This window comes from Zalophus californianus, chromosome 10, assembly GCF_009762305.2.
Source record: "Zalophus californianus isolate mZalCal1 chromosome 10, mZalCal1.pri.v2, whole genome shotgun sequence".
Classification (NCBI taxonomy): domain Eukaryota; kingdom Metazoa; phylum Chordata; class Mammalia; order Carnivora; family Otariidae; genus Zalophus; species Zalophus californianus.
This window is the reverse complement of record NC_045604.1, coordinates 106600320-106620706: the sequence shown is the minus strand read 5'-3', so window position 1 is coordinate 106620706 and position 20387 is coordinate 106600320. Positions and strand designations below refer to the sequence as shown.

The 20387-nt window shown below is 47.2% G+C and overlaps 1 protein-coding gene across 4 annotated transcripts in view; it reads left to right on the top strand.

Moving 5' to 3' along the window:
• The first annotated feature begins 8014 nt into the window (after nucleotides 1-8014).
• AGFG2 (ArfGAP with FG repeats 2) overlaps nucleotides 8015-20387 on the top strand; it is a 22336-nt gene continuing 9963 nt past the window's right edge. Inside the window, exons 1-5 of one of the 4 annotated variants that reach the window (XM_027611935.2) lie at nucleotides 8015-8399; nucleotides 16755-16848; nucleotides 17719-17834; nucleotides 18936-19089; nucleotides 19680-19845. In XM_027611935.2, the coding sequence (XP_027467736.1) occupies nucleotides 8179-8399; nucleotides 16755-16848; nucleotides 17719-17834; nucleotides 18936-19089; nucleotides 19680-19845 (751 nt within the window). In that variant the 5' untranslated portion in view covers nucleotides 8015-8178. The remainder of the gene's footprint in view (nucleotides 8400-16754; nucleotides 16849-17718; nucleotides 17835-18935; nucleotides 19090-19679; nucleotides 19846-20387) is intronic. The other 3 variants (XM_027611933.2, XM_027611937.2, XM_027611936.2) reach the window with 3 other exon arrangements.

Sequence of the window (20387 nt, the reverse complement as noted above, 5' to 3'; positions counted from 1 at the left end):
ATCTCCAGAAATCATTTCACTTGTTCCTTTCTGATAGTTCATTATCAAGCCTTGAGTAGTTTCTTCATATATATATATATATATATGAAGAAATATATATATATGTGTATGTATATACACATACACACATATATATAAAATGGTAGGTACTCAGCTCAAGACTTGAGATGGATGCTCTGAAGATCTTAGGAACTCTTCCTCTGTCTCTGCACCTCTCCCTCCAATATTTTGTCCTATAAACTCAAGCTCTCTTGGCCTCAGCTCTGTCTTCTCAATTCCAGGTGGTTCTGTGTGGGTTCCCCTCTTTGTCCTGAGACTGGGAACTCTCTCCAGGCACAAGCTGGAGCAATGGTAGGACTGACCTCATTCTTTTTTAAAGATTTTATTTATTTATTTAACAGAGAGATAGAGAGCACAAGTAGGCAGAGCGGCAGGCAGAGGGGGAGGCAGAAGAGACCTTCTTTGACTCTTGATTGGTTGCCCTGAAAATATGTCCATTTGAGTGAGGAGAAGAAGAAAAAAGGAAGTTTTGAAAGTAGTCCAGGCTGCAGAGCAAGATGCCCTTGTGGCCTTGCTAAGCCAATGGTGCTGGAGGTGTTGACCAAACCATTAGCATGCCTAACAGAGAGTCACAGCTGGGGCCCCTGGGGTTTTGAAGCAAGACCACATTTCAGCATATAACTTATTCTCCTTTCAGGAAACATCCCCTAGCTTGCTGCTTCTGAAGTCTGGTGTAAATATCTGGGATGAAAAGTTACCATGAGACCTGAACTCCATCTCGCCTCAAAATTGGGCAACCCAGAATTGGGCTTTCCTTTATTATGTCAACTCCAGATCCTGAAGGCCTAAGTAAGTTACTTGAGCATGTTGTTTATGTCTTTATATCCTTCTCCCCTACCCTGTCAAGTTGGTTTTCACTTGCCCCATTGTTCCTCACCCTCAACATTAGCCCATTGGAGGGAGCCCCTCTATGATTAATTAAGCAAAGGTAAATGGCGCTGGCCAATTTACAGATGGTTCTATGTGGTATGCTGTACCATCCAGAAGGGGACTGCCTCAGCATTATTATGTTAAAAGCCCAGGAAAGTCCCACTTGGAAGATGGCAGCATAAAGGCAGTATTTCCCCTTTTATCTTCTTGCAACAATCCAAGAGCAATACGGAGAATAAGAAACAGAAACACACATTCGAATTTCAGCACAATCCTGAACTAGCTAAAACCCCAACCCACAGTTCAGGTGGAAACACTGCCAAAAGTAGAGGAGTTCTAGAAGAGGTGTATGTGGAAGGAAGCATGGCAAGTCACTACTATTGCCGATCTCAATAAGGGCCAGCAATACATTGCTCCAATGGTGAAGGGGCAAACCATGGAGCACAAAAACCCCTTCAGAATGAGTCTCAGATGGTTGGGATGGGGGAACTGAGTAGGCAGAGGGGCAGAAGCTTCTTGGACCTAGTTTAGCTCTGTGAAGCAGAAGAGGTGGGGTAAATGACAATGGGACAGGCAACCCACAGCAAGGGGAAGTGTCTCTCTGGTAGGAAGGGAAAAGAAGGACTTTCCACTATGAAAAACTCCACAAGTAAGAAGGTGGATGAACTTGACAGCATAATTAATATGGTAGATCTCATGTTATTAAACATGCCCAGTTTCAGGTACCCAATGAGAAAATTCATAGAAGTTGGCAATATATTAGGCTTCAAAGAAAGTCTCATTAAGTTAGGAAGAAATAAGAACGAATATATGCATCATTCTCTGATCACTATGTAATATAACTAAACATTAATATTAAAACAAAGGGGGGAAATGTCCCTATCACCTGAATATTTTTTATTATTCTTTTTTAAAAGAAACTCTTGAAGGGCACCTGGCTGACTCAGCTGGTGGAGCACATGACTCTTGATCTCAGGGTCGTGAGTTCGAGCCCCACATTGGGGTGTAGAGACTACATAAATAAATAAATAAATTTTTTTTTTTAAAAAAAGAAAAATAAAAGAAACTCTTTTTAATTTTTTTAAAAGATTTTATTTGTTTATTTGAGAGAGAGAGAGCAGGAGAGGGGGGAAGGTCAGAGGGAGAAGCAGACTCCCCCCTGAGCAGGGAGCCCGATGCGGGACTCGATCCTGGGACTCCAGGATCATGACCTGAGCCGAAGGCAGTCACTTAACCAACTGAGCCACCCAGGCGCCCAATAAAAGAAACTCTTGAGCCAATAGAAAATACAAATAAAAGTACAGCATATTTTTTTTCTAAAGATTGTATTTATTTACCTGACAGAGAGAGAGAGAGAGCAGAAGCAGGGGGAGCAGCAGAGGGAGAGGGAGAAGCAGGCTCTCTGCTGAGCAGGGAGCCCGACTTGGGGCTCAATCCGAGGACGCTGAGATCATGACCTGAGCCGAAAGCAGATGCTTAACGGACTGAGCCACCCAGGTGCCCCCAGAATATTTTAAACATAACAGTAACAACTACAACATACTGGAATCTATAAGACACAGCTAAAACAGTACTCATGTAGAAATGTTTTTGTCCTTAATAAAAAATTACAATAAGTAAGCATACAGCTTAAGAAATTAGACAAAGAGGGCGCCTGGGTGGATCAGTTGGTTAAGTGACTGCCTTCGGCTCAGGTCATGATCCTGGAGTCCCGGGATCGAGTCCTGCATCCGGCTCCCTGCTCAGCAGGGAGTCTGCTTCTCCCTCTGACCCTCCCCCCTCTCATGTACTCTCTCTCTCTCTCTCATTCTCACTCTCTCAAAATAAATAATAAATAAATCTTTAAAAAAATAAAAAAAAAGAAATTAGACAAAGAATAAAATAAACCAAAGAGGGGCAGAATAAATAAATTAACAGAAATAATCAGAAATTAAGTTAGAAAATAAACACTGTCAAACTACTAGATTAAATGGGAAAAGATGAATGCTTCTTTATTTTTTTTAAAGATTTTATTTATTTTTTAAGTAATCGCTACACCCAATATGGGGCGTGAACCTACAATCCGGAGATCAAGAGTCCTATGCTTTACCGACTGAGCCAGCCAGGCGCCCCTGGATGCTTCTTTAACATGATAAAATATGAGGCATCTGGGTTGCTCAATCTGTTAAGCGTCTGCCTTCGGCTCAAGTCACGATCCCAGGGTCCTGGGATTGAGCCTGGACGGGGGCTCTTCTGCTCTTCCCTCCCCCTGCTCCCCCTGCCACCTGCTCATGCTCTCTCACTGCCTTTGTCTCTCTTTCAAAAAAATAAATAAAATCTTTCATATGTATTAATATATATAATAAAATACATTTATGTTAGCCAAAAAGTCAACATCAAGATTTATAGGGAAATAAAGATACCCCCATTACAGTAAAGAATTTTAAAATGTGAACTGGTGTATGTGTCAACATGGGCCTTGCCTCTCCGCTGCCCGCTGGACAGTGTGTGCTCCCTCCTCAATCTGCAGCCAGCAGTAAGCATCCCTCACCTCACATGTTCTGCTTATGAGCCACCTGCCAGTTCCCAGCCTTTCCCATGGTACAACAAAGGGCCTAGATAATATTTTGTTAAGACCCTCTTGCAAGGCTCCTACGCCTTGCCCTAGTTCATACTAATTAAAACGCCCATTAGCACATGAGAAGTACCACCAGAACCCAGGCAGCCGGACACAGCCAGTGAAACTACAGCTTTCTTCTAGAGTTTCTTCTGATATTTCTCTCTTTAGAGGAGAAGAAAAGATATGCACTATTATCTAACTAGTTCTAGATGTTCCAACAACTTAATGACAGAAGACACTCTCTAGAACATTCCCTGTCTAAGGGACGAAAACAATCAAGAGAAGTTAAAACTATCATTATTTGAATTCAACATGATCTCTACCTAGAAAAATGAAGAAAAGCAAATGAAAAAAAAAAATAAAGTATTATAAACAGTAAGTTAATTCAGAAGGAAGCTGGATACAGTCCTGAAGCCCTAACAGAGCACCAGGCTTCTTGAGGACCTGTCAGGAATCTCGTGGCAAGTCAACTCTGTCAGGTCCCTTGTGTCACAGAGGGTGTGGTGAATAATGCACTCTGGAAGAAACACTTATTCTGTATTTGGGTTTGCTTTCCCTGCAGGTTATGCCTCCACTTTACCATTCTTGGAACTTCTGACTTTGCATAACACAGGGTGGTCCAGATAAAATTGTCTCCAACCAAGAAACTCACTTCCTGGGGAGAGAAATGAGACAATTGGCAAGCCATGGGCCATTATCATATTTCCCATCCACCAGAAGCAGCTGGCCTTACAGAACAATGAAATGGTGTTCTGAAAACAGATCTAGCAGTATCCAGGAGACCGCACCTGTGAAGCTGGGACACTTTCTTGTAGAAAGTGATATGTGATCCCAAACAGTGACCAAAATGCAGTGTCAACTCTCCCTCGGCCAATACAAAGGTCCAGAAACCAAGGACTGGGGGTGGGGGTGGGGGGGGTGGGGGGGGTGGAGGGTGGCCGCTCTCACTATTACTTTTCTCTTTAAAAATATTTGCTTCCCAATACCAAAGTCACTCATGCTCTGTAGACATAATGGTCCAAGGTGAGGTGTCACCGGGGAACCTAATAAGGTTTCCACCTGGCCATTTGGGACTCCTCCCCCCATTAGGGCAATGGCATGAAAGGGTGTTCCTGTGCTAGCCTGCTACCCTGATTACGAAGGGGAAGTGGGGTTGTTACTCTCTGATAGGGCCTGGGAGGGAGGTTGTTGCCTCCTTGTACCACCACACCCAGTGGCACAAATTAACAGAAAACCATCACAATCCATATAAATGTACTAACTTTCCTCTCCCACTATTGTATACATCAGAGTTTGGTGGGAGCTAAGTCTACCAATTTGTTCGAGGTTTCAGAATAGTAAGAACTAACCCTGGGCGACCGAGAAATATAGGAGGAATGGGCAGCACGTTGCAACAGTGAATTCTGAAACTTAGAAGGAACGTTTAAGGTGTGATGTCACATCCGTTTTATCTGGATGTGGTTTGATGTTGCCTCCTTTTAGGACACCAAAGTACATCTGTGGCTGTGATAAGTAGAGAGGTGGAACAAAGTAACGCATGGGGGTGCCCAGGGCTTAGTTCTGGGCCCCCTTCTGTCTACATGCTGCACCTAAGCAACCTCATCCAGTCCCATAGCTTTAAATAACTCCTGGTTATTAACTCCAAAACAGACATGTCCAGCTTGAGCCTCGCCTACAAATCCAGACTATATATCCACCTGCCTCCTTGATCAGCCCTTTGGAGGCCTCATAAGGATCTCAAATCAACATGTCCAAGGCAAAACTACTGATTTCTGGCTATCAGCATCCACTTAGCTGCTCCTGCTACAGTCTCCCTCTTTTTTAAATAAATGGCCCCATAAGCGACCCAGTTGCTCAAAACAAAAATCTAAAGCTACCCTTGTCCAATATGGTAGCCCTTAACCACATATGGCTATTTAAATTTAGATTTATTATTATTTTTAAAGATTTTATTTATTTATTTGACAGAGTGAGACAGCGACAGAGGGAACACAAGCAGGGGGAGTAGGAGAAGGAGAAGCAGGCTTCCTGAGGAGCAGGGAGCCGGATGCGGGGCTCGATCCCAGGACCCTGGGATCATGACCAGAGCCGAAGGCAGACGCTTAACGACTGAGCCACCCAGGCGCCTCTAAATTTAAATTTAAGTTAATTAAAATTAAATTAAAATTTCGGGTTTGCAGTTGTAGTAGCCATATTTCAAGTGCTCAGTAGCCAGTAGCTACCATATTGGACAGTCAGATACAGAGCATTTCCACGATCACAGAGTGTTTTGTTGGACAGTGCTTCTCTAGCAAGGTTGCCAGTGATTCCTCTTTCCCTCACCGCCACATGTAATCCATTAACAAATCCTATGGATTTTATCTCCAAAACATTCCCTGAATCAATCCAACTCTCTCCAACCCATTCCTACCACCCTGGTCTATGCCACCATCACCTTCCACCTGGACTGCTGAACTCACTTCTTGGTTGCCCTAGTTCCAATCTTCCCCACCTATAACCATTTCCCCTATAGCAGACAGAATAATTTGTTTTTCAGAACCGAAAATCAGAGATCATGCCTTGCCCCTGCTACAATTCTTCCAATGACTTCTGTGGCAGAGACTGTAGTTTTACCTTTATGTCCTTTCTTTCCTTCTGCCTCAACGACAGAACCTCTGAAGTTTAGGTGAGCACACAGAAGCCCAAAATAAAGAACACATTTTCCAGAGTCCCTCCTTGCACTTAGGTGTGGTCATGTGACTGAGTTCTGACCAGAGAGAGCCAATGAGGTTGTGTGCAGTCTCCTGGCATGTCTTTAAAAAGAGCAGGCTCCTCCTGCTGCTGTAACAGGCATGATGGCTGAAGCTGGAATAGATCACAAGGTGAACTTGGGAGCGGAGGTAATGCCCTGTGAGCAACAAGATAGAAGGAGCCTGGTTCCCTGAGATAGTGGAGAAACCCACCAGCCCTGAAACGCCTACCTAGATTTTTACATGAGAGAGAAATAAACTTCATTTTGTTTAAGCCCCAATTACTTGAGGTTTTCTGTCATAGTAGGACCTAATTCTAACTAATACGGCTTTCCATCACACTTAGAAGAAAACCCAAACTCCTTACGAAAGCCTGGAAGGTTCTACACGATCGGTTCCCACTCCAGTACAATCCCCTCCATTCTCCCCTCACTCACCATGCTCCAGTCACTCTGGCTTTCTTTTTTGCTGCTTCAAAACACCAAGTTTCTTCATGCTCTAGGGACTTTGCACTTGCTTTTCCCTCCGTTTGGGTTGCTCCTCCTCAGATCTTCTCATGGCTGACTCCTTTTAGTTATTCAGGTCTCACCTTAAATATCACTGAGAGACATCATTAGAGATGGTTACCCTGACCAATCTGAAATACCCAACAAGTCACTCTCCTTTACAATACCTTATTTTAATTCTCTGCGTAGGACTTATCACTAACTGATGATTCTCTCTTTTATCGTCTGCCTCCCCCTCCTAGCTTGTAAGCTCCACGAGGATAGGACTTTTTTTTTTTTTAAGATTTTATTTATTTATTTGACAGAGAGAGACACAGCGAGAGAGGGAACACAAGCAGGGTGAGTGGGAGAGGGAGAAGCAGGCTTCCCGCGGAGCAGGGAGCCCGATGTGGGGCTCGATCCCAGGACCCTGGGATCATGACCTGAGCCGAAGGCAGACGCTTAACGACTGAGCCACCCAGGCGCCCCGAGGATAGGACTTTTTGACTGTTTGGTTTACTGCTGGACTTCCCCTCTCTAGAACAGTGCCTGAAACCAATTAGAAATTCAACACGTGTTTGTCAAATACTATTCCACGGATAGTGTGGTGGTTAAAAGCAGGGTTTCTAAAGTCAGACGACCCACATCAGAATCCTGGCTGAGCCATGTACTCGTGGTGTGACCTACCACAAGTCGTATAACCTAAACCCTCTGTAGAATGAAATTTCCTGTGGCATAGGGTAGGAGTAAACGAAATAGCATTTATAAAGCACTCCCTCTCCTTCCTCCCTTCCTCTGAGAGCTCCCTTCTTTCCCTCTTCCCCCCGCCCCGTCCCTCCTGTGGCCACTTCTCTTCTGCTTTTCGTACCTCTCTGCACAGTCTAGCGAAGACTGGGCCTTTGAAATTTGGCGGGAATTAACGTCATCATTCAGGAGGACAAGGGCTGCGCACGCGCGAGACACCTACTCTTTCTCGCGCGCTAACTTTGCAGCCCAGACAGCCAATCAGAGTTAGCGTCGGAGCCCGTGTTCCGAGGACTCACCAATCGAATCTGGGAGGCGGGCCGCCAGGGAGGCAGTGGCGAGAGGGGGCGGTGACAGGGAGAGGGCACGCACAGTTCTCGCGGCAGTGTCTCTGCGGGCCAATGGGAGAGGCCTGAGGGTGAAGGCGGTGGGGCGTGGCATTGGCGGCTCCCGCAACCCAAGGCCGTCCAATGTCGAGCCAATCAGAGTGGGGAGGTGGGAGGAGACTAACCAATCAGCGTGCAGAATAGGCAAGGCAAGGGGTTGAGGAGTCTCTCGCGGACGTCGCCGGCTTCCTAGCTTCTGTCAGGGGAGCCCGGCGTGCGGAGGAGGCAGAGGAGGCGGGAAGGCGGCTGTGGTTGAAGGGACAATTGCTGACTTGCGGGGAGGAGGTCCGAGGGAGCGGGCAACCATGGTGATGGCGGCGAAGAAGGGTCCAGGCCCGGGTGGCGGGGTCAGCGGGGGCAAGGCGGAGGCGGAGGCGGCCTCGGAGGTGTGGTGTCGCCGGGTGCGGGAGCTGGGCGGCTGCAGCCAGGCGGGGAACCGCCACTGCTTCGAGTGCGCCCAGCGCGGGGTCACCTACGTGGATATCACCGTGGGCAGCTTCGTCTGCACCACCTGCTCCGGCCTCCTGTGAGTGGACTGGCGCGGGGTAGGAGAGGGGGGAGGACCGGGAAGGGGCTGCGGAGTATCGGCGTTGGGGACAGCGGGGATCCGGGGCGAAGGGAACGGAGCCGAGGTAGGGGCGGCGGGGAGGCCTGGGGACGCCCCTGATGCGCTGACAGGGTCGTCTGCTGCAGAGCTGTCATGGGGAAGGGAATTTGGCAGAGGAGACAAGACGCGATTGGAGTCGCGTTGCAGGGGAAAGGAAGGGCACCGGGGAAGAAGGGAGAAACTCCCGAAGGGAAGGGAGGCAAAACGAACCGAACCGAAAGTGGGGGAGAGTTGAAGGGAACGGGGTGGGGGTTAAGATTTAAAGGGCCGGAGAATGACACATACCTTGAAAGGGAACTGTATGTAGCTGAGGGGCAAATAGGAAAGGGGTAGAGTAAACTGGGCTCTAGATGAAGGTGTACTTCTTCTGGCTTGTGCCCATCCTAGAGTGTGAGATAGAGAAACCAATTTAAAATAGGTAAGTTAACCCAGGCTGACAGCATAGAGATTGTGACAGGTAAGGAGCCCTGTTCCAGCGTTCGGGTGCAGGTCCTAATGTTGCAGGGCTTTGGAGTGTAACCCAGAGGTAGATTTCTTACAAATCTTAAGAGATGAGAGCTGATGGGTTACCGTGTTAGAGAGCTTAACTTTTCCAAAGGTTTGGGGATCTGGATGAGCCATCCTTAAGTGTAATAGTTTACACCTTTAAGCTTCTTGTTGCCATGGCTTGGTCCTGGTAGTAGCATCTGGCAGCTCTTTCTAGATTTGGGGGAGTTTTGTTGTATAATCTGCAATGCTACACTTGGCACTGGCACTGTATTTGGTCATGCCTGAGCTAATTTAGAGCCACAGTTCTAGGCCAGATTTCTGGTGATAGAGTAAGGTTCTTTTTCCCTGTAGGGAATTATTTGGTTAGATGCCTGATTAACATTCGCTACCAACCCTGTATCTCTATTCTGTATAAGTTCATCAAGAGATTTTATTTTGACTTCAGTATTGTTTTAACATGTTGGTTTGTCTGGTTGGATGGTTTTGTATTTAACAAGAGGTGCTTTCCTTGTTTCTTCTTACACCTTTAGGAGCCAAGGAGGGAGCAGTATTGTTCTTACATGACAGATGGGAGAACAGAAGCAAAGAGAGGTTTACCAGTGCCATATGGGGTTTGCTATTTTCAGCATTTGTTATTGGATATTAGTTATGATCACGTCAGACCAGAAATGAAGATCCAGGTCTCCTAAGATACAGTGTAGGATTATCTCTCTACGAGATTTTTACCTCCTTTGCCAAACTTCTTGTGTTCTGATCAACCTCACTTGTGTGTTACGACTTCGGCCCAAGTAAAAGCTATTATGGCTCTTGGGACAATGATTAGAACCCAAACAGGAATGTGTCAAAAGGTAGAGACTTAAATAAAGCAAAAGGGTAGAACTGAGACTGGGACAAATACTCTGAGGAGAAAAGGAGCAAAGTTTAGGACTGTTTATAGCAGAAAGAGAAAGAACAGATTCCTGAGGATCCTGTTATGATGAGGAAAATCTGATTATTGCTCCCAGAGTCTGGGAGCAGGGGGATAAAATTGATGGCATATCAGAGTCTAGGTCCTAGGAAGAAAATGCTTGGAAACAGTGTTAATTCATCCCCATGGTTAGCTGCACAGCACAAAAGATAAAACACTGACTAAATGGGAGGGCTGACACTATTATTATTATTTTATAGATCTTGGTTTGAAGTATCCCATAGATAACATTTCCCTTCTATAATGAATATCCCTCAATCAGGACAAAAGGAGGGTCAAGGGATTTGGCACACATTAAAAACCTGATTTCTTTTGCTAGAACAGTTAACTCCTTAAATATCAGGGCACAGTTTACAGAACTTGACCACTTTTTCCCCATGCTCATTATTGTTGGTCTTTAGTGAAGGATCAAAAGGCCGGGCCACTAAATGAAGCTGAACTGAAGGCATGTTGACATTATAAGGAGAGAAATACCAGAGGAAACTCTAGAAGAAAGCTGTAGTTTCCCTGGCTGTGTTTGTCTGCCTAAATTCTGGTGGTACTTCTCATGTGCTAATTGAAGTTCTAATTAGCATGAGCTAAGTAGGGCAAGGCATAGGAACCTTACAAAAGGGTCTTCACAAAGTATTGCCTGTGTCCTCTGATGGACCTTGGGAAAGTCTGGGAGCCGGCGGGTGGGCCGTAAACAGAGGGTGTGAGGTGAGGGTGGCTTACTGCTGGCTGCAGAGTAAAGGGGGAGCACACACAGTTCAGCAGGCAATGGAGGGGCATGGCTCAGGGTGACACATGGACCAAGTAACATCTTAAATCCGCATGGTTGATTGCCCACAGATTAGGATTTCGTGGTACTGGGAAGTGAAAATCACGGTAGGCCAAGAGGCTCTACTTTCATTCAGTCAATCTGTCAATATATATTTATTGAGTGTCTCTCAAGCTCCAGACACGGTCTTAGGCACTGGAGATATGGCAGTGCACAAAATTGTACCCATCTGCATGTAGCTTACACCATAGTGGAAGCCATGGACCTTAAATCAATCATTAAATATATAATTGCCGGTGATTATAAGTGCTGAGAAGTAAAATAAAGCTTAGCATGGGCTGGAGAGTGATGGGAACTCATGTTGAGGTATGATGATGAAAAGAAGAAATATTCTTTGTTTAAAGGACGAGGGTATTGGGGCGCCTGGGTGGCTCAGTCAGTTAAGCATCTGCCTTTGGCTCAGTTATGATCCCTGAGTCCTGGGACCGAACCCCGTGTTGGGCTCCCTGCTTCATCAGGGAGCCTGCTTCTCCCTCTCCCTCTGCCGTTCCCCCCTGCTTGTGCTCTCTTTCTCAAATCAATAAATAAAACCTTAAAAAAAAAAAAAAAAAGACGTGGGGCGCCTGGGTGGCTCAGTCAGTTAAGCGTCTGCCTTCGGCTCAGGTCATGATCTCAGGGTGATCGAGCCCCGCATCAGGCTCTCTGCTCAGCGGGAAGCCTGCTTCTCCCTCTGCTTGCTGCTCCCCCTGCTTATGCTCCTGCTCTCGCTATCTCCCTCTGTCAAATAAATAAATAAAATCCTTAAAAATAAAAAAAAATCTATCTTAAAAAAAAAAAGGATGAGGGTATTGAGGGGGGCAAGAATTCAAGTACCACACTTAGCACCATAGCCAGAGAAAGGAGACAGTGAGACTGGCTTTATTTTGAAAGCCAGCTTTCTGCTGAGGATGTTACAAATATGTCCACCTCTCGGGAGTGGGGTGTTCTGGGGGCAGTGAGCACAATTACCAGAGTTCCCAGCTGGCTGCACAGGCTGATACTGCAAAGTTGACTGTTGTAAGCCAAAGTTGAATTTCCCAAGATCTGGAGAAAATTTTCAATTTTAATACTGGTGGGTGCGTGTGACTATGGGTTCATCACTACATGTGAGAGCTCATTCTCATTTTCTTTTTTCATGAGAAATATTTTCTCAGCTCTAGCAGAAAACCACAGCGTTGGTGTGAGGGACTGAGAGAGAAGCTGCTAGTTTTGGCTGTTTCTAAATTTATATACATGCTGCCACAATTGTAGGTCCCAAATTTGACCTAGTTTTATTCATTTGGTTTTCGTCCAATACCTAGTTTCCTTAACCCGGATATAGGTCCTTTTCATTTCCCCAGCATATATATCCGCCTGTTTGGTTGTGTCTGACTCTTCTACTAGAGAGCAAAGCTAGGGCAGGGTAAAGATTGCTGCTAAAAAGTGCTTTTTCCAAAGCAGTGCCTTCAGTGTTTTTTCTTCTTCTGGTTTGCCTGGATGCCTCAATGGATAAACCAAGTTTCTTTAGTAAGAAAATAGATCTTGAGGCCTGAAATGTCGTTGACATCAGGGATGGGCACTGTCTTTGACACCCAGTTTTTGGTGTTTTTTGTTTGTTGTTTTTTCAGTAAAGTCTGTGGCATGCTTCCCTAACCTGGCTGTTTGGGTCCATCTTTTTTTTTTTTTTTTAAGATTTTATTTATTTATTCATGAAAGACAGAGAGAGAGAGAGAGAGGCAGAGGGAGAAGCAGGCTCCCAAGGAGCAGGGAGCCCGACGTGGGACTCGATCCCAGGACCCTGGGATCATGACCTGAGCTGAAGGCAGACGCTTAACCATCTGAGCCACCCAGGCGCCCTGTTTGGGTCCATCTTTAATCCATTGTCCTTTGGGACTCAGTAATAGATACTTGTCTCCTCTACTTCTGCACAACTTTATTCCAATAGTGGGATTAAGTCAGGATTCGGGTGGACAGAGCTCTGGGCTGGGTGCCAGGAGATGTGCTTGACAGCTCTTTCTTTGTGACAAGTTCCTAACCTCCCGGTGCCTTAGTTTCCCCATCTGGCTTTGCTCGTAGCGGTTCCTCATTAAGCACTTTTATCTCCATGGGAGAAAAGGCATAGTGTGTTGTTCAGTAATTCAGTACTCTTCCATCTGTCTGGGTTAGAGAAGTAGATGTGTCCCTTGGCCCTATGTTAGTCTCGGCCCTCCGTCCCCTCCCACCTCACCTTTTATCCAAAGACATGAGAAGAAGGGGAAAAAATGTAAAAGGATTGAGAATGAGCCTGAAGAGGAAGGCAGAGGACAGCAGTTTATCATTGTCACTAAGGAAGAACTACAGGAAATGGGTTGAAGCAGGGATTATCGATGAGGAAGAAAATTAAAAACAAGGGGCTCTTGTTTCACTAAATTTAGTGAAATTGAGCCTCGAGCAGGGTAAGCGGTGAGCTCTCCTATTAGGGACTAGAAAGAGTCTCTAATAGGGACTATTTTGGTGATGTTTGGATCCAAGATAAGAGCCAACGTGGCTTACTTAGCTGAACCCCACTCAAAGGCAGAGGACTGGAATCCCAGGAGCAAAGAAACCCCACGTGGGGGGTATGAATCCGAACACGAAATATTCAGAAGTCAGGAATTCCCAAGTCCAAGTTTGGCACAAAGGAAAGAACTTGGGTGCCGGGTAAAACTGTTTTTTTCCATTGTTGACCTGACAACTTTCTTATCTGAGCCGCTGAGCAGGTTTGAGACTTTCATGAAGCAAGATAGAAGCAAAATATGGGCCGTTGTGAGGGTGATGACCACAGAAAAACAAAAGGTGTGGTATTTGTAAAAATAGTCCTACACTTGATAGCATCAAAGGCAGGGGGGAGAGAGGCAGGGAGAGTGAATTGGGCGGGCTTTAGGGGCCCTGCAGGTCGCTGCACTGCCAGTAATTCAGGGCACTTCCAAGAGGGATGCAGAGTACCTCAAATGCCAGTCAGGTGCTCCTGGAAACAGAAACCGAAGTCGAACCCCTCCCGACTTGGGCTGAGGCCCGAGTCCTAGTAATGAACTTGCTTTCAGTTGGAAACACTTGCCCTATTCTGGGCAAATACATTTATCTCTCTGCGTTTCCCCAGCACCTCCTGGTTAGAAATAACATTTGCTGTGATAACCTAAGGGCAGTGTCTCCTTCTAGCTCTCACTTCTTTGGGGGAGAACCTGCGAGTCGTGTTGGGGAGACTGGGTGCAGCTTGGAGACTTGGGTTTGTTTGATTCCAGGCCAGTAACTCAGATCTGGCCCCTCGCATGACCCTGCTATGTCCCCAGCTAGCCTCAGTACCCCTCGACCATTAGATTTCAGCTACTGGAAGGAGAGGGGCTCTTGTTTCTAAATTGCTCCTGTCAGCCAGCAATGGCCTCTCTCTGATTCAGAAACAAAACGCTCTGACTCATAGGCCATGTAACTAGGTCCTCTTCCTGGGCTGCAGAATGTTGCCTTGTAGAGAATTTTCCCTGCCCCCAAACTGTGGCTCTAGTTATACATAATCCAGTCTACAGACATCAAGGTCAGAGCAATGCTTTTTGTACTGTGCTATGGAAACATCCTGTTCCCTCAGATTCATTTGTCCCAAAGCACCTAAATCACTTGTTTTCTCTGCTTTCCCTTCATCCTATCTTCCACACCCCCTCCCCTCCCCCCAAAAAAACCCCTCCAGTCCAAGCCCAGCCGTAGAAAGTTCTGTTGTTCTAATCATCCCCTCTAGACTGATGAGTGGGTCAAGTCCCCCCCCCTCCCCCTACGAGGAAGCACACCTCCTTGTTTACACTTTGCTCACAGTTCCTGGTTGTCCCGTCAGGAAATGTCAATGCCCTTTTTACGATAGACTTTGAATCTGTTTTTCCAGTGTCAACATAATACATTTTACGTTTGCCATGACCATGTCTCTTCCTTCCCCCACTGCTGCATCCTGGTGCCACATTCTCCCTGATCCGGCTCTGTGTGTGCCTACATGGCACCCAACTGTGCGGGCAATTATCTTTGTCCAGGCTCCTGGGGTCATTGTAAGAAATCACCGGGTGATCAAGAACTAGGTCCTACATGACAAGTGATATATATAATACGGAGTGATAAGCAACTGTCTGTTGTATCCCCCAAAGTGCCTACCATCATGCCTTGTATTTTGGTAAAGGAACCATTTGTTCGCGGGAGGTGAAGATAAGGACTGGGGTCATAGAGACGGAGAGGTCGGCTCTGGCTAGACCTCGGAAGGCCTGGCCTTTTGAGGGGGAAGGGCCTAGGGATTAAGGTGAGCAAGATCTAGGGAAAGAATATAAAAGGCTGTCTGGACTTCAAAACAAAACAAGGCCATTAGTAAGAGAGGCTTTAGGAGAGAAAACTGGAATATCTCTGAAATGCGATTAGAAGAGAGTCTTCAGGGCAGATCAGGTTTAGGAGCTGTTGTTTGCCATGTAGTTACAAAGCCTTGCTTTTGGATTTCACTGCTCTAATCTTTCCTTGGGGCATCAGTCGTCTTTGATACTGTCTTTTAAAGGAGTGTTTGGAGACCCTTTACTTAAAAGGCTAGCGGCAGAATTGCTGACAATGCCGTCAATTGTAGCCTTTGGTGTCCTGTCCTTTGTTAGAATCCCACAATTGGTCATTTGTCATCTAAAGGGGCTGCCGCTCTTCACTGTTCACGCTGTGCTGTGGCACCTGTCCCCCTCCCTCGCCCCCACTGCCGTGGCGTGCACGGGCACGTACACTAACGCGACACTGCCGTTCTTCTAGACTCGCGGGGACACCTTCATTTTGTGGGTGCACCTGTAAGCCTGAATTTTCTCTAGGGTTTCCATTTGGTAAACTGTGATCTCCGCCTTCCTTCTTTGCTTTCCTGATGGCATCAACCAGGACCCTCTTCTTCTGGAGTTACTTTTATTTTCATATCTTGATTTGCCCATTTTTTTTTCAGGGGCGTAAAAGTCTGAAGAGCCTCATCAGCTGAGACTGTCTTTCCTGCATATGCCTATACACTCTTGCACGTGCTGGTCCCAGGCGCTCGTTTATTCGTTGTGGTTTGGCCAGTTTTGTTTTCATCCGATGAGTGCAGTTGGTCTAGACCAGAGTAAAACTTAAGGGAAAAGGAAAGGGGAACCTGGCTTAGCGCCAGGTTTCCCTTGTGAGAACACTCCAGAGAGCAGCTGAGTGGGGGCAAGGAAGCCTTCTTGTCTACTGTAATCTCCACGGGGCTTCTGGGGGCACAACTAGACTCCCAGAGAGTTAACAACACACAGAGCTGGTCAGGATAGATGTTCCTGACTCATGCCAATCTCAGATTCATTGTTGAGCCTGACTTCCTCCTGCTTCCTCAAAAGATCTAGAGCTGAGAAAACCTAGATTATCTCTTTTCCCAGAGATCTCTTCCTGAAAGAGAGGGGCCCTCTCCATCCCTACCACCACACCTTCTGTCGAGACGAAGAGGGGCAGGCAGGTGTCAAACAGTGGTAAAATAGGAAATGGCAAGTGGGCACATCTCTTGAGTTCCCGGAAGTACCCCCCAGCCTGCAGGCTGAACACGGAACTGAGGCAAGGGCGAGAAGGCTTCTGGATGGGCAGGCTCTGCCTTCCTCTCGAGAATGACAGGGAACACGACACATTCTTGAGTCTCATTAAAAGCCTCCAGGGGCTGGGCGCCTAGGTGGCTCAGTCGTTAAGCGTCTGCCTTCGGCTCAGGTCATGGTCTCAGGGTCCTGGGATCGAGCCCTGCATCGGGCTCCCCGCTCAGTGGGAAGCCTGCTTCTCCCTCTCCCACTCCCCCTGCTTGTGTTCCCTTTCTCGCTGTCTCTCTCTCAAATAAATAAATAAAATCTTAAAAAAAAAAAAAAGCCTCCAAAACATTCTCTCTTCCCTTCTCTCCTTGAATTAAGAAGTAGCTTCAGTCAGGGAATTCTACCTGAGCTTAATTTCTGTGTTGTTTTATCCTTTCTCCCTCCCCCTCCTCCCGTAAACAGACCTGCGGTGCTAACTGCCTTGTACTTCTCTTCCTGTTTCTCTCCCACAGGAGAGGCCTGAACCCCCCTCATCGCGTCAAGTCTATCTCCATGACAACTTTCACTGAGCCTGAAGTAGTATTCCTGCAATCCCGTGGAAACGAGGTGAGCCACCACCCATGGAATGGCTACTGGCTGTAGTTGCCCTATGGGCCGGGGGCGCTTTGCCTCAAGACTACAGAAAAACCCTACAGCTTTCTTTTTTGGTCGAGTTTCTTTTATTTTTTTCAGTATATAGCATATCTTGTCTTATGTATATTTGTATATCTGCGGAATCTTATTTATACAAATTGTGGTTTGTCTAGGCCTTTGTTAGAGGAATGAGGGGAAGGAGCAAAATCTCTGCAGTGGGTGACTCCTGGGCACTCACAAGGAAGACTGCCCCTTGACAGTTAGAGCTCCACATTGCTAGCATTCAGAGTTGACGGGGCCGGCGCCTCAGGAGTAAAATCTCCTGGAGCCAGCTCTACCCACCCGACCCTCAGCACCGTGGGATTAAGCCCATGCCATGCACGCAAACGTGGGTTAAACCCCTTCCCCAGCTAAATCTGCGGGCGGTGGAAGGACGCTGGCCTTGGTGTTAGCAGTCCTCCTAGCTTGCAGGAATTGGCTTACTTGGAGGGCGCCAATGAAGGAAGGCCTCTGGAGGGTGTTCTGGAAGACACAGCTCTTACACTTGTCCCTGACGCCACCCCCATAGAGATTTAGTTCCCCATAATTCTCATGGCCCTCTCTTTTCTAAGTTGATTCATAATATGTACTTATAAATCTACTTTTACTTACCTAAGGCACGGCCTCCCCATTAGATGGTCAACTCTGTGAAGCCAGGGATTGTGTCTGCTTTGTAGGTATACCCAGACCCTCAGCTGTGTCTCTGCTCAGTAAATATGTGTTGACGAATAAACTGGAAGTGGTATCATTCCCATCCCATGCTTTCTGTCTGAACTCCTCTGTTACCTGATTCCCTTCCTTTAGGTTTGCAGGAAGATTTGGCTGGGTCTTTTTGATGCTCGGACATCTTTAATACCAGATTCCAGGGATCCTCAGAAAGTGAAGGAGTTTCTCCAGGAAAAATATGAGAAAAAGAGATGGTAAGGAGGAGGAAAGAGATTGCTACGGAGACCCATGTCCCAAAACATGCTTCATCTGACAGTCCGGTGTCTAGACTTGAATTGGGGCTTTTCTCAAAGGCCAGACTTGGGTTGAATGGATTCCACCCAGATTCAGTTAGGGCTCAATTCTGACTTCAGAATTATAAAACTACCAAAAGGACTTACTCCCAGTCACTAACCCTGCAGATTTGATGCCGTTCTTTTGGAGAGAAATTAGACTGCTTGGAGAGGGGTTGGGCCTGTGGGAGCGTGGGGCAGGTCAAAGCTCAGCTGGGCCGATACATGCAGAGAGGCAGGCAGCTGGAAGCACATGTCCCAGAGCTCTGTGCTTTTAACCCATCGTTTTTCCACGATTTATGTGTGTTCTCTTTTCCTGGTGACGAGAACAGCATCTCTGCTCTCCCTTGCCTTTTCTCTCCCCAGGTGGCACTTTCTATGGCTTGATCTCAGGGGTGTGTGCATGTTGGGGGGGTGGGTAGCTCTAGGCTGGAGAAGAGAATGCAGACAGCAAGGAGATCGATGTGGACAAAACAGCATTTTGGAGCCCTTCCTGGGGGTGTCCCTCAGAAAAAGAGAATACTTCTGGAGTAGGGACCACATACATACACTGGAGTGGAGGGCATTTTATCAGAAGTCGCAGAAGCTGACAGGATAGACTGTGAGCACTTAGAAGAGGAGGTGGCAGAAACTTTCTGTGGGACTGAAAAGGAGAAACCTGCAGAAACACCTAGAAAAGGAAAAGGAAGTTGGAAAATAGGATCACCTGTCCAGCAGCATTATTGACGGGTTATTACTCGAAATGGGTTGATGTCAGAGAAAGGAGAGAGGAGAGAAAAACAGGCCCAAGTCAGAGCGACGTGAACATTCCCGCAGAAAAGAACGAGCATCTGACAGTAAAGGGGATGCTCAAGATGGGCAGAGCTTTGCTGAGTTACAAAATTCCCTTTAGTTCAAAAAAGAGAATCAGTGGGCAAAGTCCAAGGGACCCGGACTGCCGTCACCTGTGCTTCCCAGGTGCCTACACTCAGCACGGCCCACGGTGTTACCCCCTCTTTTCAGCCTGACTATTCTTTCTCAAAGGTATGTCCCCCCAGACCAAGTCAAGGGGCCCGCTTATACCAAAGGCAGTGCCTCCACCCCCATCCAGGGCTCCGTCCCGGAAGGGAAGCCCCTGCGGACTCTTCTGGGGGATCCTGTGCCGTCTCTCTCAGCTGCTGCCTCCACCTCTAGCCAGGTAACTCTCAGACCTGCCCTTAGAGACTAGTTGGGGATTTGGGAGACAGGGATGTCAGTTTCCTAAATCCAACGCCCCGTACTTAGCAGACGACAGTATGGCTGGTGTGAGTTGGTTCTCGGCCCTGCTGTTACCTATGTCTTGGACTCACCTTGGCCTCCTATCTTTTTGGAAGAAAAGAACCCAACAGGAAGTGGTATTTAGGGAAGTCGGAGTATCGACTTCAAACCTGAACATTGCTCCGAGGAAACGCAGGAGGGGCCCGGACACTGCCTCTAGCAGCCGGGAAAGATGAGGAAGTAACAGCTCGGGAGCGGGGGGCTCTTGGCAATATCCCTTGTAGCTCAGGGTTACTTTCACCAACGGGCTCTAAAATGTCTGCTTCTGGGAGATGGTGTGCTGAGAAGACAGAGAAGTTAGATATGAGAGGGGCTCAGGCAGCTGCTGCCCAGGAAATCTCTCAGTTGAGGGCAGTTTCTCCCTCTCTTCTCTCTCCCCTTGCCTATCTGGGGGCAGCCTAGGGAGCCATGCAGGGGCCGGGTCATGTCTGGGACTCCCAAGTGCTCTATGTCATGCCTTCTCCTCTCAAGTCTGTCAGTCAGTCTCAGCCTCGGACGTCCCAGCCCCGGAGCTCTCAGCCACCTCCCCACTCCTCAGTCAAGAAAGCCAGTACTGACCTGCTGGCCGACATAGGTGGAGACCCCTTTGCCGCTCCCCAGGTGGCACCAGCTTTCGCTGCATTCCCAGCCTTTGGGGGTAAGTGGGACCTGGGAGGAGAACATTCCACGATGTATTACCCCTGACAGAAGGCCATTCACGCCCTTGGGGTGACCAGTTCCAACCCCCCAGCCGTCTCTAGCTCCCATCCCACAAATGAATGTGATGCTAATCCTGAAGCATCAAGGTTGGAAGGGCTGGGGTCAAATGAGAGCAGCCCGGATTATGTCTGCAAATTTGACCAGAAAACATTACAGTCAGGGACTATCCACGCTTCCTTTCAGAACACTGGAAATTGCCTTTTTATTACCTTCTTTTTCCGTTAAAATGGGGGTGGGGGCTTGTCATGTGTTCCATTTCCCCTGCTCTCCTCCCAAAGATCAGCAGTTGAATAAAATGGTATCTAGTTTCCTTTTTTCCTTTTAAGCCCCTTCCCCCACCAAAAACAACTTTTTTTTTTTTCCCACATGATTCAGCCCAAAGTAGGCCCATTTGCAAAAATGCAAATTCCTCATGGAGTAAGGATAAAAGATGGTGGGGAGTGAACTTGGAGGCCTCTGACACTCCCTGTCCCCCAGCGG